At 39.1% G+C, this 27,862-nt stretch overlaps 1 protein-coding gene across 2 annotated transcripts in view; it reads left to right on the top strand.

The window, feature by feature from the left end:
- Positions 1-26,785, top strand: part of LOC124545413 (splicing factor, suppressor of white-apricot homolog) — a 162,098-nt gene extending 135,313 nt beyond the window's left edge. The window contains exons 12-15 of one of the 2 annotated variants that reach the window (XM_047124331.1): positions 786-992; positions 1,717-1,843; positions 20,046-20,141; positions 26,073-26,785. In XM_047124331.1, the coding sequence (XP_046980287.1) occupies positions 786-992; positions 1,717-1,843; positions 20,046-20,141; positions 26,073-26,169 (527 nt within the window). In that variant the 3' untranslated portion in view covers positions 26,170-26,785. The remainder of the gene's footprint in view (positions 1-785; positions 993-1,716; positions 1,844-20,045; positions 20,142-26,072) is intronic. The other variant, XM_047124332.1, reaches the window with a different exon arrangement.
- The last annotated feature ends 1,077 nt before the right edge of the window (positions 26,786-27,862 follow it).

Below are 27,862 nucleotides of genomic sequence, written 5' to 3' on the forward strand. Positions count from 1 at the left end.
GGGGCATGTTTCGAATTTCGTATGGACAGATTATTTCTCTGTGCATTCCTGCTTGCATTCTGGCTCAAAGTGAAGTATCAAAGTTCCATCGCAGGCTAAAATCTGCCCAAAAATGCATGATCTTTGCTATTGAAACAATATTTGAGCTAGGTGCAGGTATGAAACCTCTGTGCTTTGTACTTGGGAACTCCTCATGCACAGGTCTTTTGGTAGTAGCATTTGTTTTGAATGATGAAATGAGTTGTACAAACACTTACTTTGTTTATCTGTAAGTTGTTGGTCTTCTTGGATAAGTGAATGAGTAAAAAGTTCACAATGCTTGAGGTTGATGCTGCTATCAGACACCTGGAGGGGTGCTCATCGGTTATGCTTTTGCAGGCAGATTTAAACTTTTTCAACAACACACAAAAATGCTCACAGTTCATACAGTTACAGCTGTATTGTTTTTTAATTCAAGAGAATATTTCTTATGGCGGCACTTGCACATTCCCAAAAGTAAAAATCAGAACACAGAACACTGTTTTTCAAAACTACTTTCTTTGAGCAGACTCTCCATTGTAACTAAGACTTTAGAACAAATGACTACCACTCTTTACAAGGTTGCCAACCAACACTCATGGAAATTTCAGTTCCCTGCTTTAGGTGTTGCCTGCACCATGTGTGTTTAATTATTGAATGACACTTGTAATTGGTGGGTTCCCATTATGGTACTTTGAATCATTGTCAGCTTAAAGTAAGTAATCAGTGTGACTTATGAGTGTAAACCTTTTTACAATCTGCTTCAGGTCCAACGCTACCAGATGGTGGCCCTGTGCAGAGAGTGAGTGCAGATGAGGATGAAATTTCATCCTTACCATCTCCTGCATCAAGTGATCTTCTGTCACCACCCACTACACCAGTTCCTAGTCGAGATGTAGATAGCTGTGGAACCAGTACAGGCAATAGTACTCCTGCGCCAGCCCAGCAGTCATCTCTACTAGCTCGCTTGCAGGGTGAGTATGTTAATGAAACCAAAGAGAAAATATTAGCGTTCTTCTGAAATCTGTGTTTACTTACATGATAGAAGAAATTGGATGTAGCTGCCATTTTTAAAGGTTCTAGGAAACGATTCTTCCAGCACATTTTGTTGTTTTTTGCATTTTCTCTATATGACAACTGGTTTCATACTCTGGATGTACATCTTCAGGTCATATAAAACAAATATTTCATGTGCTACGAATTCTGAGGTACAAGTATGTGCAAAAACAAGTCGCGCCACAGTACAGCACAGTATTTTAATATTCAGCTACATACTCCCATCATGTCTTCAGTTATTTAGTTGGCTGGTTCAAATGGCTCTCAGCACTATGGGACTTAACATCTTAGGTCATCAGTCCCCTAGAACTTAGAACTACTTAAACCTAACTAACCTAAGGACATCACACAACACAACACAACATTATCCCTTTCTCCATTTTTATAAAGAACATTTAATACTGAGTTCTTTAATCATTCAGGGAACTGATGAAGTCTTAAGAAAAAAATTGCAAATATGGCTACGTACAGGGCTTGTGCTTTCTCTTTAAAACAAATCGGGCCTTCTCATCCTCCTAACCACCTGAAACCTACCACACTTTCCTCCATGATGAAAAAAGTGGCAGTTCTCAAAACTAGGAAGAGTGCTATTGTAGTTCATTATACTTTTTTTTGTAGTTTTAGTATACATATTTTTTTCAGCAGCACAGGAAGAACTGAAGCGACAGGCTCCAAGTCACAGTCCCAGCGCTGAACATACAAGGCCTTTGAGCGAGGGAGAAACTCAAGTTCGGCATAAACACAAGAGGAAAAAGGAGTCACATCACAGGTGATTTATTGATACTCTCTTAATTGCTTTATATGTTTTTGTATTAAGTTCTTACTATTTACCGAATGTGTGGCTAAGAGTTCAGCAGCACCTGTCATTGACTTGGATTTTGCGATACTGTTGTTCCATAATTATCTACAGACAGGCATTGCTGCTAATACATTGTTTTAATGACACTCAAGAAATTTGGGGAGTTTGAGAGGGTACTTAAAATAACTACATCCACACCAACATTGACATTTATACTCAACCACTCACTGTTTGATGGAGGATACATAGTCTTCCAGTAAAATTATTCTACAGTCTCCCCTCTGATTCATTCATGATTTGTGTTTAGGAAAAATAAGTATGTAATGTTATGAGTCTGATTTGCATGTATTTTTTGGTGATGATCATTGTGTGTGATACACAGGAAGAATTAATACAGTCCTTTACTTGATTTTGAACATATGCTGTCAAGATTTTGGGAGTGAGTATGCTACATTGGTAAATTAATTTAATAGTTTCATGTGCAGTAATATTAATTTGATGTACCATGTCTGAAGTACTAACCCACTCATGGACCAACAGATAAAATGGATATGTGGCCAACAAAGACTGTTGTTTATTGATTCACTTTATATACTGAAACATTGTCAAAGAGCAACAATTCAACTCAAATTTCATTTACTGCCGCTCATTGTTTTCATTAAATTTCCCATATCACAACTTTTATATAGTTTGAGACTTGGCTTCTGTTTACATTCTACAGGTTATAGTTCCTTCCTTGTCCACCTCCATAGTGTAGTGGTAGTGTTACCACCTACCACGCAGGGGGCCTGGATTTGATTCCTGGCAGGGGACTGGGTGTTGTGTGTCCATCATCATTTTCATCATCATTGACTCGCAAGTTGCCGATGTGGCGTCAATTAAAGAGAACTTGTAATATGGCAGCCGAACTCCGTCGAATGGGACCTCCTGGCCAACAATGCCATATGATCATTTCATTTTCAGTTCCTTCAGTATGCCGTCCTTCTTAATGCTATTTACAAATTAATGTTCCATAAAAAAAATAAAAAAAAAAATAAGTTTGCCCTTTTCCTTCAGCTCTAATCCCTGTCTTCTCATTTAAAGGCAATGAATTAATTATACTGACAGCTTTTCTTGTTACTTCTATTTTAATCGTCAGCACATAGGTTATTGTTTACATAAATTTCTTATGATTCCTTTGCTATATTTTTGGGACCAGTTTGTTGACTATTACTTTGTTGTTTCATTTGTAGCATTATGTAGTGGACCATGTCTCGCCCCCCAGTAACAAATTGTTAAAAACTGTCAATTTGAGTGTTTACAAAAGGTCCAGAGAATGCTGAGAAATTCCTTTTCATGTTCAATTTTGATCTGTATTAAACAAATTAATAAATGTCGATCATCTTCCACAAAGCTTTGTTGTAGTTAGTTTTCCATGTGGTAAAAAAATTCTGCATTCTTTCCTGAAGTATGCCTTTAGTACCATCTGTTTCATACATTTTACTGAACTTTACTGATCTTTTTGTGCTTCCAAGTTTGTGATCTCCGTAGATGGTATAATTTTCATGAGAAATAACAGAACATCTAAGTTCAGTCATTCATTTTCTAATTGTTGAAATTACAAGAGTAGACTCTTTAAAACTCTCAACTAGTTTAAAGCAATTTCCATTCCAAAACAGAGAATTTTTCAGTGGTGTTATATTCACGTTTATTCATTTGAACAAACAAATACATCTACTTTAAAACCCATGTTGAAGAAAAAAATACTTTTCTCTCTAGGTCCAGTTTATACTTTCTGTATGTTCTTGTGTAACATGTAACAACATAGGAAAAAATTATTGATAATGGAGAGCTGCATCAAACCAGTCTCAGGACTGAAGACAACAACAACAGAGATGTTCAGGCCGAAGACTTTGATGCAGCTCTCCATGCTAGTCTATCCTGTGCAAGCCTGTTCATCTCTGCGTAACTACTGCAGCCTACCTCTATGTGAACCTGCTTACTGTATTTAGTTTCCTTCTACAATTTTACTCCCCCCCCCCCCAAATACACTTTCTTTCTTTACCAGACTAACAGTTCCTTGATGCCACAGGATGTATCCTATCAGTTGAACCCTTATTTACTCAAGTTGTGGCATACATTTCTTTTTTCCCCCTATTAAATTTAGTACATCCTCATTTGTAATTCATCTACACATCCAATCTTCAGAATTCGTAAATAATTGAAGCTTAAAGGAGACCAATCACTGAAAAGTGGAAGTTTAGGCTTTTCGATAATCACACACAAAAAAGGAAACCTTGCTAGCTTTCGGAGTTTTTCTTTGATGAGCTACATGGTGCCAGCTAGACTGACAGTGCTAACGCTATTCCGTAGCAGAGTAGTAGCATGCTGTTCTGCCTTACGGCAGGTCTTGTCATGGGTTAAGCCTCTTCCACTCTTGTCTGTCCATAGCCAGTCTTTTCGTTTCTGGATATTTGTCTCCTTTTATATTTTCCAGCATTTGATATCTTGTTTTCCTCTTCCCCTTTTTCCCTCCACCATTCCTTCTATTCCTTCCTTTAATAAACAGTCCCTCCTCAAACAATGTCCAATCCAGTTCTTTTTCTCTTTCTGATAACTTTCAGTATGTTTCTTTCTTTTCCAACTCTTCTTAATACTTCTTCATTCCTTACTCGGTCCACCTATTTCAATTTTTTCATTCTTCTCCATATCCACGTCTCTAGTGACTCCAGTCTTCGTTCATCTTCCTTCCTAAATGTCCAGGTCTTCGCACCATATAGTGCAACGCTCCAGATGTAACATTTGACAAGTCTTTTCCTCAGATCTTTGTTTAGTGGTCCACAAGGTAATTTCTGTTTCCTCTTGAATCCTTCTTTACCATTGCAATTCTTTTCCTAATTTCTATTGAGCATTACATATCATCCATTATTACACGTCCCCAGTAATTGAAGTCATTCACTTGCTCTATTTCCTCTCCCCCTATTTTCATACGGCATTTTCTCCCCTTTACCATGCTTTTCGTTTTCTTCTTGTTAATCTTCATTCCATATTCTTCTAATTTTGTGTTTAGATCATCTAACATTTGTTCCATCTCTCTTGCACTCTCTGGCATCACAACTGTCGTCTGCAAACCTTGTACACTCCACTCTCCGACCCCCTATACAAGCTCCTGCCCTTCCATCAAAACTTTGGCTAATAATTTCCTCCAGATATATGTTGAACAGTGTTGGTGATAAACAACCACCTTGTCTTACACCTCTTCCAGTTTCTATTCCACGGCAGATGGGCTGGTTGTAGTGGGAGTAGTGTTGGGTGGTGTGGGTAGAGGGAAAGAGAGGTGGTGAGAGGGACTGGGGGTGGGTGGCTAGCGGCTAGGAGGGAGGCTAGTTTGTCAGCTAGGAAGGGAAGTAGGCTATGTGGGGACGTGAGTTGGGAGGAGGTGACAGGACAGGGGAAGTGGAAACTGTTGGGTGGAGGGTGCAGAGACAATGGGTTACCTGAGATTGAGGCTAGAACAATTATGGGAGCGGAGGATGTGTTGTAAGTGTAACTCGTATCTGCATAGTTCAGAGAATATGGTTATGGAGGGAAGGATCCAGATGGCTTAGGTTTTGAAGCAACCATTGAAACTGAGCATGGTGTGCTCAGCTGTATGTTGTGCCAACAGGTGGTCAGCTTTGTTTTTGACAACAGTTTGATGAAGAGCATTCATCCTCGTGGACAGCTTGTTGGCAGTCATAGCAATACAAAAGGCTTTGCAGTATTGCAACAGAGTTGATATATGACATGGCACAGAGATCCCTGTGGCAGACCTAGGTGCAAGACCTGCCCAAACCACACACTTCAAACCACCCACTCCAGTTCTGTCGCAGGCTTATCTGACCCCTTCAGAGGCTAGGCCACCTGTGAAAGCAGCCATGTCGTATACCAACTCTAATGCGAACACTGTACAGTCTTTTATGTCGGTATGACTACCAACCAGCTGTCCACCAGGATGAATGGCCACTGCCAACTGTTTTCAGGAACAAAGTTGACCACCTGATGGCACAACATGCTGCTGAATACAACACGCTTAATTTCATGGCTGCTTCGCAACCCAAACCCCCGGGATCCTTTCCTCCACCACCATCTTCTCTGAACTTCGCAGATGGGAGTTGCCCTTACAACGTATCCTACTTTCCCATAACAGTCCTGGCCTCAGTCTCAGGTAACCCATTGTCCACACAGCCTCCAGCCAACAGTTTCTCATTACTCTACCCTGTCACCCCTCCCAGTTTACGTCCCCTCATTACCTTCAGCATGTGCCACTTCCCGTCAGGTGCTGCAGCTATATCTGCCCCCCTCTCGTCCATTCCTAGATGGCAAACGGATCTCCCTCCTAGCCAACAGCCACTCCCCCCCTCCCCCTCCCCCAGTCTCTCCCACTGCCCACACTATCCCCATCACAACCAGCCAACTTGCTGCAAATAGCATGTCTCCTTTAATTCTAGAGTATTTACCTTCTACAGGAACCTTCCTCCAACATTGAATCTTCTGTGGCACCACATATCAAAAGCTTATATTCCCCTCTTGTCTGAATTGCCTGCTGTCCACATCTGACTTAAATTTGTATTAGATGTCAATGAATTTTTCTGTTTCAGAAAATCCATTCTTGCTGTAGCCAGTTTGCATTTTATATCTTCCATATTTTAGCTATCGACAGTTTTATGCTGCCCCAATAACAAAACCTCATCTACTACTTTGAATGTCTCACTTCCTAAACTAATTTCTTCAGCACCGCCTGATCGGTTTTGTCATGTTTCATTACCTTTGTTTTACTTTTGTTGATGTTCATCGTATAATCTTTTTTCAAGACGGCATCTCCCATTCAACTACTATTCCAAGACTATAGCCACTGGATAGAATTACGGTGTCATCTGCAAACTGAAAGGTTTTTATTTCTTCTCCTTGAGCTTTAATGCTCTTTCCAGATGTACCCTTGCTTTCCTTCAAAATTAGTGTGCAGATTGAATAACCTCAAGGATAGGCTACAATCCTGTCTCTATCACTTCTCAACTATGGCTTCCCTTTCATGTCCAACTTGTATAAATGCAGCGTGGATTCTCTACAAGTAGTAAATAACATTTTGCTCCCTGTATTTGATCCAAGCTACCATCAACATTTTAAAGAGTGTATTCCAGTCAACATTGTCAAAAACTTTTTCGAAATCTACAAAAGCGGTAACTGCAGGTGTGCCTTTCGTTAACTTATAAGTTGTAGGGTCATTATTCTCTCATGTGTTCCTCCATTTCTCTGGAACTCAAACTGATCTTCTTTGAGATTGACTTCTACCAGTTTTTCAGTCTTTCCTAAGTGATCCATGTCAATGTATTGCAAGCGTGACTTATTAATCTGATAGTTTGGCAAGGTTTGTGGTGCCAGCACCTGCTTTCTTTGGAATGCCAATTATTACATTCATTCTGAAGTCTGAGGGTATTTTGCCTGTTTCATATCCCTTTCATTTGATGGGTCAGTTAGTAATATTTTCTTGACTTGTTTTCGCATCTATGGCTCACATTGACTCACGTCCATTCTTGTAAGACCAAGACAAGATGTTTCATTATTTTTCATTATAGTGCTTAAAAGAACGACAATATTAACATTTTCTTATCAAAGTAGGTGTAATAACTAAAACTGTTCTTCATATTTCTGTTCAAATTTGATAGTTCTTGTGTAGTAAATAATGACCAACACTATTGTGGGGGTTCACATTTTGTTTAGATTTTACCATTCTTATCATTCAACTGCACAATAGTACTGGTATTAATTCTGAGCTAAGAATTGTGAAAGTTAACTTTCACATTAAATTTTTTTTTTTTTTTTTTTTTTTTTTGTAAGTGGGATATTATTGTTTTCACTTCAGTAACATCAAAATGTATTTTGTCTGAAAGTAAAATACTTAATATTTTGAACAAAATGTTAGACAACAGTGATTTGTCTGAAGATGACTTCACTAATGTTGATTTCTATTACAACTGCTGGTGAATGATACAAAAGAAACATCTTTGGAAGAAGGCAGTGATGATGAAACTTGTCTCAAATGCAGTAATGAATTGGAAACATTTCTTCCAATCAATCTCTTGGTGCATGTTCATAACAATGTATAATTCTAAAAAGAGTCTCATGAACGGAATCCTCAGCTTTATAAATTGAGGTGACGCAGTGACAGGTGGTTACGTGAGAGAAGGATTTTGTTGAGAAGAGTTCTCTTTTTGCAGATGGTACCAGTATAGAGGTGAAGTACATTAGTATATTCTGTTAATATTTCAAATATCACGGCACACATCACATGTTGGTAATATGACATTTTCCTTTCGGGTTCGAGTGATGTTGAAACGCACTTTGCAGCACTGGTCTCAGTATTTCTCAGAAGACATCTTTACTTCTGCATCAGAATTCACTGATATGTATACAATAGCAAAAAAGGGGCAAATCGTTGCTTACGAATCATGTTGAGCTTAAGCATTTCTTTGATTTCAGTTTAATAATTAGTATGATCCAAGAATAAGTACAGCCTGAACAGAGAGACGACAGAATAGTTCAACTTCAATGGATAGATATTGGTTGGGTGGTAATGGCATCTATATGTTCTGGACTTCACCTAGAGTGCAAGGTGGAAGACTAGTGCAGAAAATATGTAAAAACAAAGATGTTGTGACGTACCAAATGAAAGCACTGGCAGGTCGATAGACACACAAACAAACACAAACATACACACAAAATTCTAGCTTTCGCAACCAACGGTTGCCTCGCCAGGAAAGAGGAAAGGAGAGGGATAGACGAAAGGATGTGGGTTTTAAGGGAGAGGGTAAGGAGTCATTCCAATCCCGGGAGCGGAAAGACTTACCTTAGGGGGGGGGGGAAAAGGACGGGTATACACTCGCGCTCACACACACACATATCCATCCACACATATACAGACATATTCAAAGACAAAGAGTTTGGGCAGAGATGTCAGTCGAGGCGGAAGTACAGAGGCATAGATGTTGTTGAAAGACAGGTGAGGTATGAGCGACGGCAACTTGAAATTAGCAGAGGTTGAGGCCTGGCGGATAACGAGAAGAGAGGATATACTGAAGGGCAAGTTCCCATCTCCGGAGTTCTGACAGGTTGGTGTTAGTGGGAAGTATCCAGATAACCTGGACGGTGTAACACTGTGCCAAGATGTGCTGGCCGTGCACCAAGGCATGTTTAGCCACAGGGTGATCCTCATTACCAACAAACACTATCTGCCTGTGTCCATTCATGCGAATGGACAATTTGTTGCTGGTCATTCCCACATAGAAAGCTTCACAGTGTAGGCAGGTCAGTTGGTAAATCACGTGGGTGCTTTAACACGTGGCTCTGCCTTTGATCGTGTACACCTTCCGGGGTACAGGACTGGAGTAGGTGGTGGTGGGAGGGTGCATTGGACAGTTTTTACACCGGGGGCGGTTACAGGGGTAGGAGCCAGAGGGTAGGGAAGGTGGTTTGGGGATTTCATAGGGATGAACTAAGAGGTTACGAAGGTTAGGTGGACGGCAGAAAGACACTCTTGGTGGAGTGGGGAGGATTTCATGAAGGATGGATCTCATTTCAGGGCAGGATTTGAGGAAGTCGTATCCCTGCTGTAGAGCCACATTCAGCGTCTGATCCAGTCCCGGAAAGTATCCTGTCACAAGTGGGGCAGTTTTGTGGTTCTTCTGTGGGAGGTTCTGGGTTTGAGGGGATGAGGAAGTGGCTCTGGTTATTTGTTTCTGTACCAGGTCGGGAGGGTAGTTGCGGGATGTGAAAGCTGTTTTCAGGTTGTTGGTGTAATGGTTCAGGGATTCGGGACTGGAGCAGATTCGTTTGCCACGAAGTCCTAGGCTATAGGGAAGGGACCATTTGATGTGGAATGGGTGGCAGCTGTCATTATGGAGGTACTGTTGCTTGTTGGGGGGTTTGATGTGGATGGACGTGTGAAGCTGGCCGTTGGACAGATGGAGGTCAACGTCAAGGAAAGTGGCATGGGATTTGGAGTAGGACCAGGTGAATCTGATGGAACCAAAGGAGTTCAGGTTGGAGAGGAAATTCTGGAGTTCTTCTTCACTGTGAGTCCAGATCATGAAGATGTCATCAATAAATCTGTACCAAACTTTGGGTTGGCAGGCCTGGGTAACCAAGAAGGCTTCCTCTAAGCGACCCATGAATAGGTTGGCGTATGAGGGGGCCATCCTGGTACCCATGGCTGTTCCCTTTAATTGTTGGTATGTCTGGCCTTCAAAAGTGAAGAAGTTGTGGGTCAGGATGAAGCTGGCTAAGATAATGAGGAAAGAGGTTTTAGGTAGGGTGGCAGGTGATCGGCGTGAAAGGAAGTGCTCCATCGCAGCGAGGCCCTGGACGTGCGGAATATTTGTGTGTAAGGAAGTGGCATCAATGGTTACGAGGCTGGTTTCCGGAGGTAATAGATTGGGTAAGGATTCCAGGCGTTCGAGAAAGTGGTTGGTGTCTTTGATGAAGGATGGGAGACTGCATGTAATGGGTTGAAGGTGTTGATCTACGTAGGCAGAGATATGTTCTGTGGGGGCTTGGTAACCAGCTACAATGGGGCGGCCGGGATGATTGGGTTTGTGGATTTTAGGAAGAAGGTAGAAGGTAGGGGTGCGGGGTGTCGGTGGGGTCAGGAGGTTGATGGAGTCAGGTGAAAGGTTTTGTAGGGGGCCTAAGGTTCTGAGGATTCTTTGAAGCTCTGCCTGGACATCAGGAATGGGATTACCTTGGCAAACTTTGTATGTGGTGTTGTCTGAAAGCTGACGCAGTCCCTCAGCCACATACTCCCGACGATCAAGTACCACGGTCGTGGAACCCTTGTCCGCCGGAAGAATGACGATGGATCAGTCAGCCTTAAGATCACGGATAGCTTGGGCTTCAGCAGTGGTGATGTTGGGAGTAGGATTAAGGTTTTTTTAAGAAGGATTGAGAAGCAAGGCTGGAAGTCAGAAATTCCTGGAAGGTTTGGAGAGGGTGATTTTGAGGAAGAGGAGGTGGGTCCCGCTGTGATGGAGGACGGAACTGTTCCAGGCAGGGCTTGTGTAGATAGTGGCTTGGGGAGTTGGATCATTAGGAGTAGGATTAGGATCATTTTTCTTCGTGGCAAAGTGATATTTCCAGCAGAGAGTACGGGTGTAGGACAGTAAATCTTTGACAAGGGCTGTTTGGTTGAATCTGAGAGTGGGGCTGAAGGTGAGGCCTTTGGATAGGACAGAGGTTTCGGATTGGGAGAGAGGTTTGGAGGAATGGTTAACTACTGAATTGGGGTGTTGTGGTTCCAGATTGCGTTGATTGGAATTTTGAGGTTTTGGAGGGAGTGGAGCTGGAAGTGGGAGATTGAGTGGATGGGAGAGACTGGGTTTGTGTGCAATGAGAGGAGGTTGAGGTTTGCTGGAAAGGTTGTGAAGGGTGAGTGAGTTGCCTTTCCGGAGGTGGGAAACCAGGAGATGGGATAATTTTTTGCTGGTCATTCCCACATAGAAAACTTCACAGTGTAGGCAGGTCAGTTGGTAAATCACGTGGGTGCTTTAACACGTGGCATTGCCTTTGATCGTGTACACCTTCCGGGTTACAGAACTGGATTAGGTGGTGGTGGGAGGGTGCATTGGACAGTTTTTACACCGGGGGCGGTTACAAGGGTAGGAGCCAGAGGGTAAGGAAGGTGGTTTGGGGATTTCATAGGGATGAACTAAGAGGTTACGAAGGTTAGGTGCGTGGCGGAAAGACACTCTTGGTGGAGTGGGGAGGATTCCATGAAGGATGGATCTCATTTCAGGGCAGGATTTGAGGTGGTCGTATCCCTGCTGGAAAGCCACATTCAGAGTCTGATCCAGTCCGGAAAGTATCCTGTCACAAGTGGGGCACTTTTGTGGTTCTTCTGTGGGAGGTTCTGGGTTTGAGGGGATGAGGAAGTGGCTCTGGTTATTTGTTTCTGTACCAGGTCGGGAGGGTAGTTGCGGGATGTGAAAGCTGTTTTCAGGTTGTTGGTGTAATGGTTCAGGGATTCCGGACTGGAGCAGATTCGTTTGCCACGAAGTCCTAGGCTGTAGGGAAGGGACCGTTTCATGTGGAATGGGTGGCAGCTGTCATAATGGAGGTACTGTTGCTTGTTGGTAATGAGGATCACCCTGTGGCTAAACATGCCTTGGTGCACGGCCAGCACATCTTGGCACAGTGTTACACCATCTGGGTTATCTGGATACTTCCCACTAACACCAACCTGTCAGAACTCCGGAGATGGGAACTTGCCCTTCAGTATATCCTCTCTTCTCGTTATCCGCCAGGCCTCAACCTCCGCTAATTTCAAGTTGCCGCCGCTCATACCTCACCTGTCTTTCAACAACATCTTTGCCTCTGCACTTCCGCCTCGACTGACATCTCTGCCCAAACTCTTTGCCTTTACAAATGTCTGCTTGTGTCTGTGTATGTGCGGATGGATATGTGTGTGTGCGAGTGTATACCTGTCCATTTTTCCCCCTAAGGTAAGTCTTTCCGCTCCCGGGATTGGAATGACTCCTTACCCTTTCCCTTAAAACCCACATCCTTTCGTCTTTCCCTCTCCTTCCCTCTTTCCTGATGAAGCAACCGTTTGTTGCGAAAGCTTGAATTTTGTGTGTATGTTTGTGTTTGTTTTTGTGTCTATCGACCTGCCAGCACTTTCGTTTGGTAAGTCACATCATCTTTGTTTATATATAATGTCCCTCTCTTGCGCACAGATATAATAAAGCAGTGGGTGGGGAGGACATCTCTAATTGACAATTGGAGTGTTCCCATACTTTGTGCAGTACATAGAAATGGATTGTGAAGGTCATTCTCGACCCCCTCAGCTTAGCTTTTTATTTATTTATTTACATTTTCTTTGCGTGGAGCTATCGTATTGATGGCTTTTGCGAATGTCAGACTTAATACTATGGTTATATTTACATTTATAAAACACACTATGTTCTGTAGCTTTTGCTTCTTATGTCTGTTTTTTACATTTATCACATTATAAGTGATATGCTAATGCCTCATGTTACAATCACTATCTTAAAATTCGTTGAAAGAATATAAACATTTTTCTATTAGAAAAGATTTTAATTTTGTTTTAAAAACATTTCCCATGTACTTTCTTAGAGCGTTTGGTAGCTTGTTATACCAAATCAAACCACTGATATATGTACTTCTATCAGTCATTTTTAACGTTGTTCTGTTACGGAAATGGTTACACTTTGTTCTAGTGTTGTGATCATGTACATCACTGCCGTTGATAGCTTCTGTTGGTGGACTTATAAAAAATACAACTATTTTGAAGATGTACAGAGAATATATTGCCAGATATTTGTGCTGCACAAACACTTCACGACATGAATCTCTATGTCCCATCCCATATATATGTCTTTGTTCTTTTCTGTAGCAGTAGTAGTATTCTTTTTAAATATACATCAGCTGCACAGCCCCATAGTTCAATTCCATAATTGAGAAAGGGGTAAAGTGTTCCATAATATACTAATTTCAGTGCTTGGCTGGGAACTATCTTTGCAAGCTGGCTGAGGAGATACATGGCACTACTGACTTTACCGCATACGGAATTAATGTGGTATATCCACCGCAAATTTTCATCAACATACACACCCTGGAATTTACAGTTACCATTTTCTGTTGCAGAGATATTACACACCATTCATATTGTTGTTATGAGAACTGCCTGTTTTAAATTCAGTAGTTGATATTTGAAGACATTCACCTTGAGTCCCTGATCATTGAAGTATTTTATTACTTCTGTTACACCACTAGTAGCAAGAGATTCTAGCTCATTAGATTCACTTCCATAGAATATGATTGATGTGTCATCTGCATAGCTTACAATATGGGAGTTAATGGGTTGTGCAATGTCGTTAATATGTATAAGGAAGAGAAAGGGTCCAAGGATTGAGCCATGTGTTACACCTTGTAATAGAGGTTCACTGGTGGACTGGGAGTTCATGATTTTATTATCTAGTTTGTATGTCAATTTAGTGCTTTGCGTGCAATTTAGCAGGTATGTGGTTAGAAGATTCTTGGCTTGATCCCCAATACAATAAGATTTTAGCTTTTTAAGAGGTACCCTATGGTTTACCGTATCAAATGCTCTTGTCAGGTCCAAAAATATACCTGCAATCTGCATCTTCTGGTCCAACAGACAGTAAACTTCATGGATGAACTGTGTAACTGCTGTGGTTCGACTTAGCTGTTTTCTGAAGCCATGCTGCAAATCTACAAGCAGCAGTTTATGTTTTGTGAAAAAGGCACTTGGCTGATAAAGGATAATACTTTCGAATATCTTACTAAAAGTGGGAATTAATGATATTGGTCTATAGTTGGAGACATCTTCCTTACTTCCCTTTTTATACATTGGTTGCATTACACTCATTTTTAGAACCGTTGGATGCATGTATTCTCTAATGCTGTAATTAATCAGGTGAGTAAGGAGTTTAGAGATTTCTTTTAAGCACGCTTAAGTAATAGCTGCAGTGAGAGGCTCGATGGAATACAGAGTAGTGGCAAATAAATAAATAAAATTCCACAGAAAGATATTAAAGACTTGATGAAATTTCAGTTGTAAAGGCATCTCCCATGAAGAAATGACTGAGACAGCCAAACTTGAGGATGAAATTGAGCCGGAAGAACCTAAAAGATCCTAGTACTACAATCCTTCTGCCCCTGCTTCTTACAATGACAAACGACTGGATTGTTATGATCATTTTCCAGTTATTGATAACCTAACTTCTCTACAGATATGTAACTGACTTCATGTAGTGGCAGAAGCAAAACCTGTTGTGCGAAACACAATGTTTATTTATGTCCTTTGAAGTACAGATATTGTTTCAAACAGTTATCAAAAAACAAAGATGATGTGACTTACGAAACGAAAGCGCTGGCAGGTCGAAAGACACACAAACAAACACAAACATACACACAAAATTCGAGCTTTCGCAACAAACTGTTGCCTCATCAGGAAAGAGGGAAGGAGAGGGAAAGACGAAAGGATGTGGGTTTTAAGGGAGAGGGTAAGGAGTCATTCCAATCCCGGGAGCGGAAAGACTTACCTTAGGGGGAAAAAGGACGGGTATACTCGCGCACACACACACACATATCCATCCACACATATACAGACACAAGCAGACATATAAGGTAAGTCTTTCCACTCCCGGGATTGGAATGACTCCTTACCCTCTCCCTTAAAACCCACATCCTTTCGTCTTTCCCTCTCCTTCCCTCTTTCCTGATGAGGCAACAGTTTGTTGCGAAAGCTTGAATTTTGTGTGTATGTTTGTGTTTGTTTGTGTGTCTTTCGACCTGCCAGCGCTTTCGTTTGGTAAGTCACATCATCTTTGTTTTTTGATAAAATTTTTCCCACGTGGATTGTTTCCCTCTATTATATTAATATCATTAGTTTCAAACAGTTACATACACAAAGGTAATGGCGCTCTTAATCTGTTAACAATTTGTCAATGATTGTTTTTGAGTGACTTTAATTAATTATTTAAATTTATATTCTAGTTTATACGTGAATGAATAACAAAGTTTCGCACAAACAGGTAATATTATATTAGTATATTACATGTTAATCCTGATTTGTCAATAATTGTTAGCGTGTGACTTGCGTTAATTATATGTGTTTGTATTCTGTTATACACGTTAATGAATAGTAAAGTATTTAATTATAATGGGACGAGATAAATACAAAATACTTGAGAAGCATACAGCATATGTTGTATACGTAGACCTTAACCCATACAATTTTGGTTTTTTCTTTTATTTTCTTTGTTTTGACCTTATTGTAGACTATAAATCAAATTGAACTAGAAGTTCATAACATTAAAACAAAAATATTCCAGTAATGAAAGGGTTATATCTTGTACGCCAGGTGGGACGGTTTTGTCGTGGCTGGCTCTTCCAAGGCTCTCAGTAATTCTGAGGGTATGACCTAGTTCTTTCAGTGCTTTATCAAATTTTTCTTGCTGTTCATATAGCCATTGTTAGCTTTATCTACTTCATCTTCTCTTTCTGTAATATTGTGTACAAGTTCATTTCCATTGTAGAGCTCCTTTATATATTCCTTTTACCTTTGAGCTGCTCTCTCTCTCTCTCTCTCTCTCTCTCTCTCTCTCTCTCTCTCTCCCTCCCTCCCTCCCTCCCTCCCTCCCTCCCTCCCTCTCCCTCTCCCCCTCCCTCCCCCTTCTGTATATAGTGCTTGCCATCTGAGTTTTCGATATTCCTACAGTTGATTCTCTTTTCTCCAAAGGCCTCTTCAGTCCTCCTGTTGGTGGTATCTACATTCTCTCCTAATTATAAATGCTTCTTCAGCCTTGCATTTGTTCTGTAGCTATTCTTGTTTAGGCATTTTGCCTCCTCTGCCTGCGTCAGTTTTTAGATATCTGTTTTCCCTTTTGCCTTCTTCATTTGCTGCATTTTTTCTCTCCTTTCATTAACTAAGTTCAGTATCTCCCGAGTTATCGATAAATTTCTGATAGGGCTTGCCCATTTACCAATGTAACCCTCTGTTGCTTTCTCTGTTTCATCTGTGAAAGCTTCTCATTTGTTTTCTGTTGTAATTTCTTTCGCTGATTTGAGCCTGTGTTGCCTGAAACTCCCTCTGAAATTCTCATTAACTCTGCTCATTCAGCTTATCCAGGTCCCACCTCCTTCATTTCCTACCTTTTAGCAGTTTTTTCAGTTTTAGTCTGCAATTCATAAGTAATAAACTATGGACAAGAGTTCACATCTGCACTTGCAGATATTCTACAGTTTAAAATCTGATTTCAAAATCTGTGCCTTTCAATTATATAATCAATTGGATTCCTTCCAATATCCCTGGGTCTTCTGCATGTATACAACCTTCTTTCATGAGTCTTAGACCAAGTGTTAGCAATGGTTAAATTATGCTTTGTTCATTGTTTTACTTAAAGGCTTCCATTCTATTTCGTTCCCTCGGTGCATATTCTCCTATTTTTCCTTCCTTTATCTTCTCTTACCTTCTGCTGAATTCTAGTCACTCATCACAAAGTTTCATCTCCTTTAACTGTTTGAATAATTTCCTTTATCTCGTCATACTTTCTTATGGCCTCTTAATCACCTGTAGAACTAGTTGTTACTATTTGGCTATAGTAATGTACTCACTTTGCAGTTCCTAATAGCTTACCTGTATTCCTACTTTCTCCTTCATTATTAGGCCTTCTTTTGTGTTACTCCTATCTGATTTTGTGTTGCTAACCCTGTACAGGTCTGACTAGAAGTCATTTGCTTCCTGCCACTGTGCTTCACTAATTTTCACTATATCTAACTTCAACCTAACCATTTTATTTTTTAAATTCTCTAACCTACTTACACAATTAAGTGATCGAACATTCCACGGTCTTTTCACTACACCGTTAACACACACACACACACACACACACACACACACACACACACACACACACACACACACACACACGCATGCATGCACCTCTCTCCCCCCTCCCCCCCCCCCCTCTCTCTCTCTCTCTCTCTCTCTCTCTCTCTCTCTCTCTCTCTCTCTCTCTCCCCCCCCCCCCCCCCCCAAAGGATGTTGAACTTTTCGAAATACCTTAAAAGTTTGACAAAATTATGAGAAGCTTCTCTTTGCTATACCTCTTGAGAAAAGAAGCAGGTCCTGCTGTGTGGGTGCTTGTATAATTTTCATTTGCTTTGTTAATGCAGCATGTTTTTATTTCCTGGTATTCATTAAGAATTATCTTCATATCATGAGTAAGTTAGCTCAGAAATTACATTTGCTTGCAGTATTTTGAAAACTGCAAAGCTATAGGTACATGTGCTGTGAATGATGATGATACTTGTCAGGATTCAAATACCATTGACATTGGCAATGGATGGTGCAATCTTTTATTATTTTGATGATTTCTGACATGTCATGTTTCACTCTCCAACAAATTCACTCAATTTGTGTTTGTACAGGGTCAATCTGAAATCTGACAAAATTTTGTTGTTTAGGGATATTTCCTGAGTTTTTTTGATACATGTGGCTTTTACCACACCAGATACTATTATTTTTACATGATTCTGTGGAATGAACACTTCTTTCCTCATCAATGAGCTATCCCAGAATATGATACCATGAGTATTAGTGAACAAAAATAGGAAAAGTCAATTTTCTGATGTTTTCATCTCTAAAATTTGAGTTTATCCACAGTGCAGAAGTTGCAGAGGCTAGACTTTTAAAATCTGTAACATATGACTTCATGTCAAATCAATAAGAGTACAAAGAAGACAGAATAGAAACTTGTGTTTTAAGATAAAATGGTATTGATTTTTAACAATATTATGAAAAGGATAGTTGCCACTCACCATGTAGCAGAGATACTGAGTCAGATAAGCACAACAAAAAGACTGTCAGTGAGCTTTCTGCCAACAAGGCCCTCATTGGAAGTACACACAGTCTTTTTGTTGTGACTGTCTGCGACTCAGCATCTTCCGTATATGGTGAGTAGCAACTATCCTCTTCATAATACTGCTACTTTCCTTCCTGGATTTTTCAATGGTATTGATTTGTCAAATATGTAAAAAGGAATATGTGCTGTGTACCATCTGTCATAAATATTGATTTGATTTCTTATTCATTCAGAACTATTGAGAAGAGTTATAGACACAGTACTATATTGCAAAGAGTTCTGTGAGGATACTTGAGCGATAGGGGTAAAATAAAATTTATTTGTTAAGTTTTTATTGACTTTAATTGCTACACACGAACAATAACCCTTACTTTCATTTTTTTGAAGTTTTTAAAAGTGTAGTGTGGGAATTATTGTCATATTATTTACCAGAAATTTTCAGATATGCAGTTGGCTGGATTGGAATGTTTTGATATTATTTCTCATGGTTTCTCATTGCTGATGTCTTCACTAATCATCTCTTTTTTTGTAGACATATACTATACACACAGTTTAACTTGATGCTCTGCACGGAGAATACTGTGAATTACCCTAAGGAATTTTGTGTATTACACCATTCCCAGCACCCCCACCCCCCCTGTGGAGTATCAATCTACAAAGTGGATATAGTACTAGTGTTTTATTTTAACCATATCTTAAAGACATGAAGTGCTTCCTAATATACAGAGTTCCAAGTACACACAGAACCCCTTTGGAGGGACAAACAGTTAGGGTAGAAGCATGCAAACAAAACAATATGTGCCTTGGAGGGAGTAGAAATGATATATAATGCCAGGATAAACTGTCTCTGTAGTCTGTATATTAGAAGGACCCTGAAGGTGGAGCTTTGTTATTGATTTACCAGACAGTAGTGTATGTATTTGGTTGATATTCAAACAAAAAAGATTGGACCTATTTTGTCTGTTCTTTAGCAGCTCTGTCATAGTGTGTCATTAATCTGAAATGAACAGGTATTCCTCTGAGCTTATTGACAGCAAGTAGTACTAAAATTAACTTGATAATAAATGTTTGTGTGAATTCCACCTGCTTCACCAATAGAGTGTGTATTACGTTGTTTATTGCTATTTGCAAATGAATTTGCATGTAACTTTGTTGTGTATCAAAAATTAATCCTGTGATTACTGCCTTTACAAAAAATAATGCAGTGTCCATTTGAAAGAAAATTTCATTTTGCCAATTTTCTCAGTTTGCTGCATCTTTTTACTCTGTTACTACATTGGAAGCAAATTGTGATGGGGAGGGGGGTTGCTGTTGGCTATGTTGTTTTAATATTTCCATAATACCCACAGTGCAAAAAGTTTCATTTTTCTAAAGTGCTTTTTGTTTGTCAAGGCTAAGTGGCCCTCTTAATGACTTAAAATTTATCGTACATAAATCCTGAATTACGTTTGTGTCTCCTTGCTTTGTATCCAGTTTTAAAAAATAATTAATGTGCCTACTTGTGATATAAATCTTTCAGATGGGTGAAATATGTTGCACATATGTGCAGCAAAATTTTATGAAACACCACATTTGTTATAAAGTGTGAGCTTTTGGCACTCTGGCACTCTTGCTACCTGATTGGTTTGCTTGAAAGTAGTGTGTGCTGATGCATAACTCTTTTTATTTAGCTGTAATATTTTCATTGTCTCTTCTGTTACTCAAAATTTCATACTTGCATTGTTGTAATTGCTGCTAATTGTACATTACAGTAGTCGACACAAGAAAGGATCCTCCCCCCATAAACATCGACACAAACATGAGGAACATGATAAGCCAAGAAAACTTAAAAGGAAAGAAAGAGAAAGGTAAGTGACCAATGGAAAATACAGTTTCTGCACAGTAGCTGCAAAAATAAAATATACTATTGCGCATTTTGTGAATTACTTTATAATTTGGGTGATTCTGTGAATGACATGAGAGATGTTATTTTCACTTGCGGGTAACAAACCTATCAGTTTTGCCGTATGAAATTTAACTCGCATTTGAAATCCTTTCCTGTGTATTTACAAAAATACGATCTTGAAAATGCACTGTATAATGACATTACTTCCTGCTCATTAACTTGGAAGCTGATGATGATAACATCAAAAGTACACAAGAGGGACAAAAAATTAACAGGTGTCAAACTGATATTCCTGCATTAGAGTTGCAAACATATCAGCATGCTTCCTCTGAAACTGTGCACTTCATTTTGGTCAGAATTTGACAATAGTTATTTTAAATTTACTTCTGTTGAGCAATGTGTATAATAGATGTCAGTTGGGAAATAAGGACAAAATGTGAAAAATTTTAGATTACCTTTTTGTAAACTTGAACTATTGCTACTTCATAGCCGAATGTGAGAGAAAAGCCCATAATCAAAATTTACTGACAAAATATTATAGCCAAACCCACTTTTGCATAAATGGTATAACATTTGAAAACCACTCAGAGCGTACTAGTTGGAAATAACTAAGATGGGCTGGTGCAGCACTGCTCCATAGGGAGCAGGCACTGCTGGGTACCCTCAGATTGCTCATGGGCAAGCACAGCTAGTGTAGGCTACACACCAGACAGTCCTCTGACACACATTCTGTGCATGTGCTAACAACATTGCTGACCCTGCCTGCATGTATTCACCAGCCAGTGCGGAACTACCAGTAGCCTCCAACATTGCTGCTTGGCTGCCTCCATGTCAGACTTTTGCTCATCCTTCCCCACTTGTGCCTACAAGTGCCTGGCTGCGCACAGGCCAGCATGCAAGCAGGAACAATAAAGACTAAGGAATTCATAGGTATTTGCTTGACATTAGAAACATCCAGTATGAGCGATGTTTCTGATAATGGTAGCACTGAAAGTGAAGTTCTACTCATTGTTGAGAAACGCGAGAGAATTATTCAGCCATGAATATGTCTTTTACAGTTGTGTAATACGACTTGCTGACATGGCACTGCTCAGGTATTCATTTTGCCAATTTTCTATTAGAAACAAAAACATGCGTATTGTGTAATATTGAAAAAAATTCATTACTTTGTATTCATGAAAACATCATTGGTATTATGAAACAGTCATACAAAGAAATATGTGTAATGTAAAAATGTATAAGTACAGCCACTTCACGAGTTTACAACGTGATTTTGTAAATGTCCCTACAGCAATGTCTCTTCATAGATGGCTATTGTTTTTCCCATTCACGCATCTCAGTGTTCATGATGTCATATCTCCTGATCTGTATGTTATAAAATGATACAATTTTGTAGGCACATTCATCAGCATATGTGTTGTGAATAGAGTTAGTCGCAAAGAAGTAATAAATTTCAACATCACACACAATGCGGCAGTTTTTCAGGTATCTGAGAGTTTGTGACATCAAATCTTCTGAACATGTGTGGTAGCCTGTTATAATTGTGTAAGTGCATTTAGAGCAATATGTGGATACTGTCTGTGAAATTTATCTTTGCAAACAGAGTTAGTAGCTCTGAAGTAATAAATTGAAACGTCATGCATAATGCGACAGAATATGATGCTATTGAAACATCTGTGACTGAAAACAAGGAAAACTGTCAGTTTTGTGGCATTTTCATCTCCACTATCAGAACACAAATGTTGCAGGATTTAAAGGTTCAAGAAGATATATACTGTATTTACTCAATTATAAGACGACGTTTTTTCCCAAAAATCATCAGTCAAAAAATATAGTGTCATTTTAGATTTGCAGGTTAAGGTGTTGCTGCTGAGGTCAAAATTGTTACATTATTTATATAATGGAAGGAAACATTCCACGTGGGAAAAATTATATATAAAAACAAAGATGAGGTGACTTACCGAACAAAAGCGCTGGCAGGTCGATAGACACACAGACAAACACAAACATACACACAAAATTCAAGCTTTCGCAACAAACTGTTGCCTCATCAGGAAAGAGGGAAGGAGAGGGGAAGTTTGTTGCGAAAGCTTGAATTTTGTGTGTATGTTTGTGTTTGTTTGTTTGTGTGTCTATCGACCTGCCAGCGCTTTTGTTCGGTAAGTCACCTCATCTTTGTTTTATATATAATTGTTACATTATTTAATAGATTGATAAAGGGGTCATTTTACATTTACAAGTCAAGCTTTGGCTGTATTGAGGTCACATGCAGAAAAATTTGAAGAATGCAGAAGGGTAGGTTGGACAAATGATACTTGTGCTCGAACAGCCTCATGATTTCCCCAATACAGTAAAACACTCGATACAGTATTGACCTTGCCCAAACAATCTGTGTGACATTTGATTCATGCAGTGCCAGTGCAAGATATACATGAGAAACTATGAATCAGCCACTGCAACAATCTGTTGCTCTGCTTAAAATTTAACAGCCTTGTGAAACGCAAGAGGATATAGCATTAAATTCTATCATCTTGTGAACTCTTGCTAGATTTGAACAGTTTTGCTATAAAAGTTCTCATACCTGAATGGATATTGTATACAAACATTTATGACACTTTTCAAGTACTGGTAAAAGTAATATTGAAAGGGGAAAATTTTGTCCATCAGGAAACTTTCTTGATTCTGAATGCAAGTAAATATTTTACTTGTTTAAGAGGGACTTTAATGATTTACGAAATACGTTGCAAATGAGAAATTCGGCTGCTGTTCATGTATTAGAATACCGAGTAAAAGCATTATATCATTTTAGTCAGCTGTAGATCAGGATGGTGACATTCAGATGAAGCAAGAAATAAAATTAATCCAGAATCAAATGTCTAAACAACAAAATAAATTATATTAAACTGACTGTAATTGTTACAGTGTGAATAAATTACAGTGGCAAGACCCATCATGGAGATGGCACCGACAGATGTCACTAGATCGCGGGATGAGCGAAAGTTTGAGTATTCAAATTAATCTTCATTGAGCTCTTTTATTTATATATTAGTTTTTGTTGTTTCATATGACCTGCACTGTAAAAGATATTGTAGTCTGTGTTTCACAGTTGCTCAAGCATAGCATTATGGAATGGTTGGAGGGGGCAACAATAATGCCAGTTTGGCTGAGAACTAGGATGAGTGTGGGGAGGGGATGGTGAGCAGGCAGCAGATTTTGGCGTCCTGACAATCAAGGGAATCTGTACTGCCTATTTGGCTTTTTATGAACATCTACCAAGTTTAAACCGCAGTTTGCCTGAATCCATTTGAATTGACTTCAAAATTGGACAGTGAAAATCTAGGTACGGGCCAGTGGCCTACCGTATTTACTCAAATCTAAGCCGCACCTGAAAAATGAGACTCGAAATTGAGGAAAAAAAATTTCCCCAAATCTAAGCCGCACCTGAAATTTGAGACTCGAAATTCAAGGGGAGAGAAAAGGTTTAGGCCGCACCTCCAAATCGAAAGAAAGTTGGTCCGTTGTAATATGAGACACAATTTAGGTCGAATGAATGACGATACAGCTACAGTAGTTTGGTTCGAGTCGTAAGCTTAGCAGTTAAGCTTTACCAGGTAGCCATTGCTATGCGTCAGGTGCTCCGTCTGTATTTATACGGGTACCCTTCCTTTTTCACGTACTTCGTCTGGTTTGAATTGATTGCTTATTTTTCTTTGATCTGATAAGTGCCGTTCTCTTTGTTATAGGTGTTTACGTCACTCTAAGCTGAAAATGCATTACTGTACTGTGTCGTGCATTGTTTGTCGCATTCTGATAATGAATGCTTACGACCTGTCGCTGCTCGCGGCACGGCTTGCTTTTGTGCACGCTACCGCTGCTTACAAAAAAAAAAAAAAAAAAAAAAAAAAAAAAAAAAAAAAAAAAAAAAAAAAGAGAGAGAGAGAGAGAGAGAGAGAGAGAGAGAGAGAGAGAGAGAGAGAGAGAGAGGAATCGTCTCATTAGCGAAACAATGGCAAGAGACTGCTATTTGTTGTTACTTGCACTAATGCTTTCTTTGATAATGATCAACAAGCACCAAATAACAGACTGCATATGATAGATGATGATCTGAATGAGAGTTCAGCGAAAATTTTTCTCTGTTTGAAAATCTTTACAGACACCTCTTTAGTACATTACATTCTGCACAGAAATTAGTCATCTTAGATTTAAAAATCTAGCCAATTGCCGTGCTTCATTTCTGACTGGATCATTATTAGGCATAAGAATAATACGAATATAAACATGACATGCTATGTATATTCTTCCGCGTTTGCTGTTGTCTCACTCTAGTTTTGTAGTTTATTAGGCAGACAGGATTTAAATGAGATAGCAGCAGCAAAGAATACATGGCAAAATGTTTATATTCATATTATTCTTATGGTGAAGAGAATACTGCATGTGATTCACAGTTCATAAATGTTCCTATTAGCAACCATCTCTTCTCACAGGTAGGAAAAAGTTCAGAATGTAGAGTTGGCCATACTGACAAACATCCCAAACAGTCTTGCCAGTCGGATTTTTGTAGTACATTGAAATGCTGCTACTTTCGAAGATGAACAATACGGAATTTGTATTTACTTCGTTGGATAATGTATGAAAATGCAGTGGTCGAAACTCGGGGCAAAGTAAAAAATCTCATCTTCCACTTTTTTATTTTTTTTATTTACTGACCCAGAGATTTTGACGCCAGTATTTATCTTTGTGCCTGCAAAGCATGCCTGTGTAGCGCTACATATATTTGACAGCAGAAGTTAGTTGTGGCGGCACCTACCAACATTTTTCAGAACTACTGCTTAAATATGGTACTTAACTTCCTACAGCAGTGTTGTCGACACTGACTGTGAGGTATGGTGGGAAAGAAAGGGGGTGTATCAGCTGCTGGTTCTAGGCAGCAAGTGAGAGAGCGACTGGCAGATGATATGTTTGGAAGCAACGTTCTCACATCAGTATAGAAGTGAAATCAAACACGTATTTGGGAAAAAAAGCTGTGTTCTTAGGTCCTGTAGTAACCACCACATAGAAAAATCACAATACATTTGGAAAGAACAGCCAAATATTTACAACAACAAACATACAAATTTAACAGCATTAGTGATACCCCAGATGACAGGATTATAAGCAAAAACAGGTTGTGAAGATAAAAATTAATGTAACAATTTTTTTGTTTATTTTATTTCTTCTTGCACTATGAAAATGCAGGTGATCAATAAATGGCATAAATTTATTATAGTTACAGTGCTAAGGTTTTAGACAGATACTTTGTCAATAAAACAATTTGTAACTTTGATTACTCAGAATATATTAAAAATAAGTTTTTCTTGAGAAACCTCTTAAAAAGGGGGGGGGGGGGGGTTCATATTACATTCAGGGTTGTTTTATACTCGGGTAAATACATTAACTTGTGACTTCCAGTTCATGTTGTTATCAATGTAAACACTTCACAATTTAGTATTTAAAAGAGATCTACGGATGAATAAAGCTACTACTGCTACTACTATGTTTCCGTTATTGTATTAACTTCATGCCTTATTTCCAATAGTGTGGTCAGGCGCTGTTGCGTTCATTGTATTTTATCCAAATTCAATGACAGTCCATTTGCAGGTTACCTATTATTTTCAAGAAAATTTTGTTTAAGTACTGAAGTTTCTTCATTAGACTTGACTATAGTAGGAAAATACTTGCACCTTCAGCAAAGAGAACTATTTTTGCTTCTTGGAAGTATGGTGGCAAATCATTGTATCATGTCCACAACCATAAAGAATTCTTAAGCCTTTCTTATTTTGTTGTGTTTGTTGTGGAGTCCTTTTAGTTTTGGACTGAACTACAAAAATAATTTGTGAGAAATCTGCTCTTTCAGGCCCCAGTTGGACCCTGGCAGTCGTCACAGGGAAAAACGGAGGAAGCATCACAAGAGTATGAGACGACATTCAAGTGAAGGTAGTATTAGTTCATAACAGTGCCAGGCCATTCAAGGAAGGCTGGTGTGGGTAAAAGTCTTTTGGCAAAATAGGACTGTTATCAATTAACTAAGGAAAACAGTGGTAGTCAGCAGTGCAGTTGCAGCCATTTTGAGAGAATCAGTTTGCTCTCACTTGGTCCCATGCTTATCTTTTGGTGTGTGATATTCTTCCATAATAACACACATTTTAAGCATGAAGATGTTCGCTACTTGCACACAATATTGGTACAAGACAAGTTATGAGGCACTATTGACTTCTGTGTGCAGTTTATGAAGTGTGTTTATGGAAGAAGTGCAAAAAGAACTTCAGGTTGATGGTTTACATATACCATCATTCATTCAAATGTACAAATGGAAATGGAGGGAAGATTTTGTATGTGTTGAAAAGCATCTTTGTATTTACGTGTGAACTCTATGACAGTTTTTGCACAAGACACAGTCTGCAAGTACTGTCTCCCTTGCCAGATATAGTTTGTCTGAATTTTGTTGTTTGCCATGTACTTCTGGAAATATGAAAGATTTGTAATTTTTATTCTCATGAAGTGTACAGCTGTCTTATATTGTTTATATTGGATATTAGTTGACAGAATAATAAATTTTTTCATGTTTTACAAACTAATTTTTTTTCCCCGAATCTTGTTTCCCTATATCATGAAAATGTAGTTTTCACAAGTCAAAGTCTTAGTAAAAACTGCATTTATTAAATGCTGTCATGAAAGGTAATATGTTCCCTTACATTTTATGGAAAATATTGGAGGAATAATTGTTTTGAATTATTTCACATTTTAATGACCAAACTTTGCAAAATAATTAAAATTGTTTGTAAAAAAGTAATATTGAAATCCAGAGTAAAAAAAAAAAAAAAAAAAAAAAAAGGTGGGTGATGTTTGAATGTGGTTAAGCATTTTAAGTGAGCAAGTTCAGGGTGGGGCAGGGAATTATGCTTAATTTTAAGTTGGTACTGTGAAGGAAGGTGGGGATGGGCTCCAGTGTCACAGTGGCAGTGGACATTTATGATGGTACTACTATAAGGGTGCCAGCTATTATGTTCAGCTGCAATAATTACAGATTTCCTCCAATAATTACAACTTTATGAATGACAGGGCAAAAAATTAAGATGTTGCGATTTTTTGTTGATTTATAATTGTAAGCGTATAAAGTGATCAAAAGAATGCACAAGAGAAAATCATTCCTTACAACTTGAATTCTCAACAATGTTTCTTTTCACATTTTTCATAAACTGTTGGTGTACTTGTTGTTATCTGCCCCTCATAGAATTTGATTACACCATATGCCATGTATGATATATACCACCTCACTCGTTATGATGTGTAACCAGGTATGAAGGGGTTGTTTTGTGCAGTTGTTACCTTTACTAGTCACATGATGACTCTTCCTGGCGAGCTCCTGCACGGGTGTGTCTGTTCTGTTGTAATGACAAATTGGTGTCAAACTCTGTTTAGTGAATAATGTGTGTGTGTGTGTGTGTGGCACATTAACAAGTGTTTGTTGAGGAAATGTTTGGGAAGATTGAGAAATAAACAATGAAGTGATTATTTCTGGTGCAGCAAAATGTGTGCAGTGACAATACTGGGAGTAGTGATGTTTCCAGAATGAGATTTTCACTCTGCAGTGGAGTGTGTGCTGATATGAAACTTACTGACAGATTAAAACTGTTTGCCGGACCG

Source organism: Schistocerca americana, chromosome 8, assembly GCF_021461395.2.
Source record: "Schistocerca americana isolate TAMUIC-IGC-003095 chromosome 8, iqSchAmer2.1, whole genome shotgun sequence".
Classification (NCBI taxonomy): domain Eukaryota; kingdom Metazoa; phylum Arthropoda; class Insecta; order Orthoptera; family Acrididae; genus Schistocerca; species Schistocerca americana.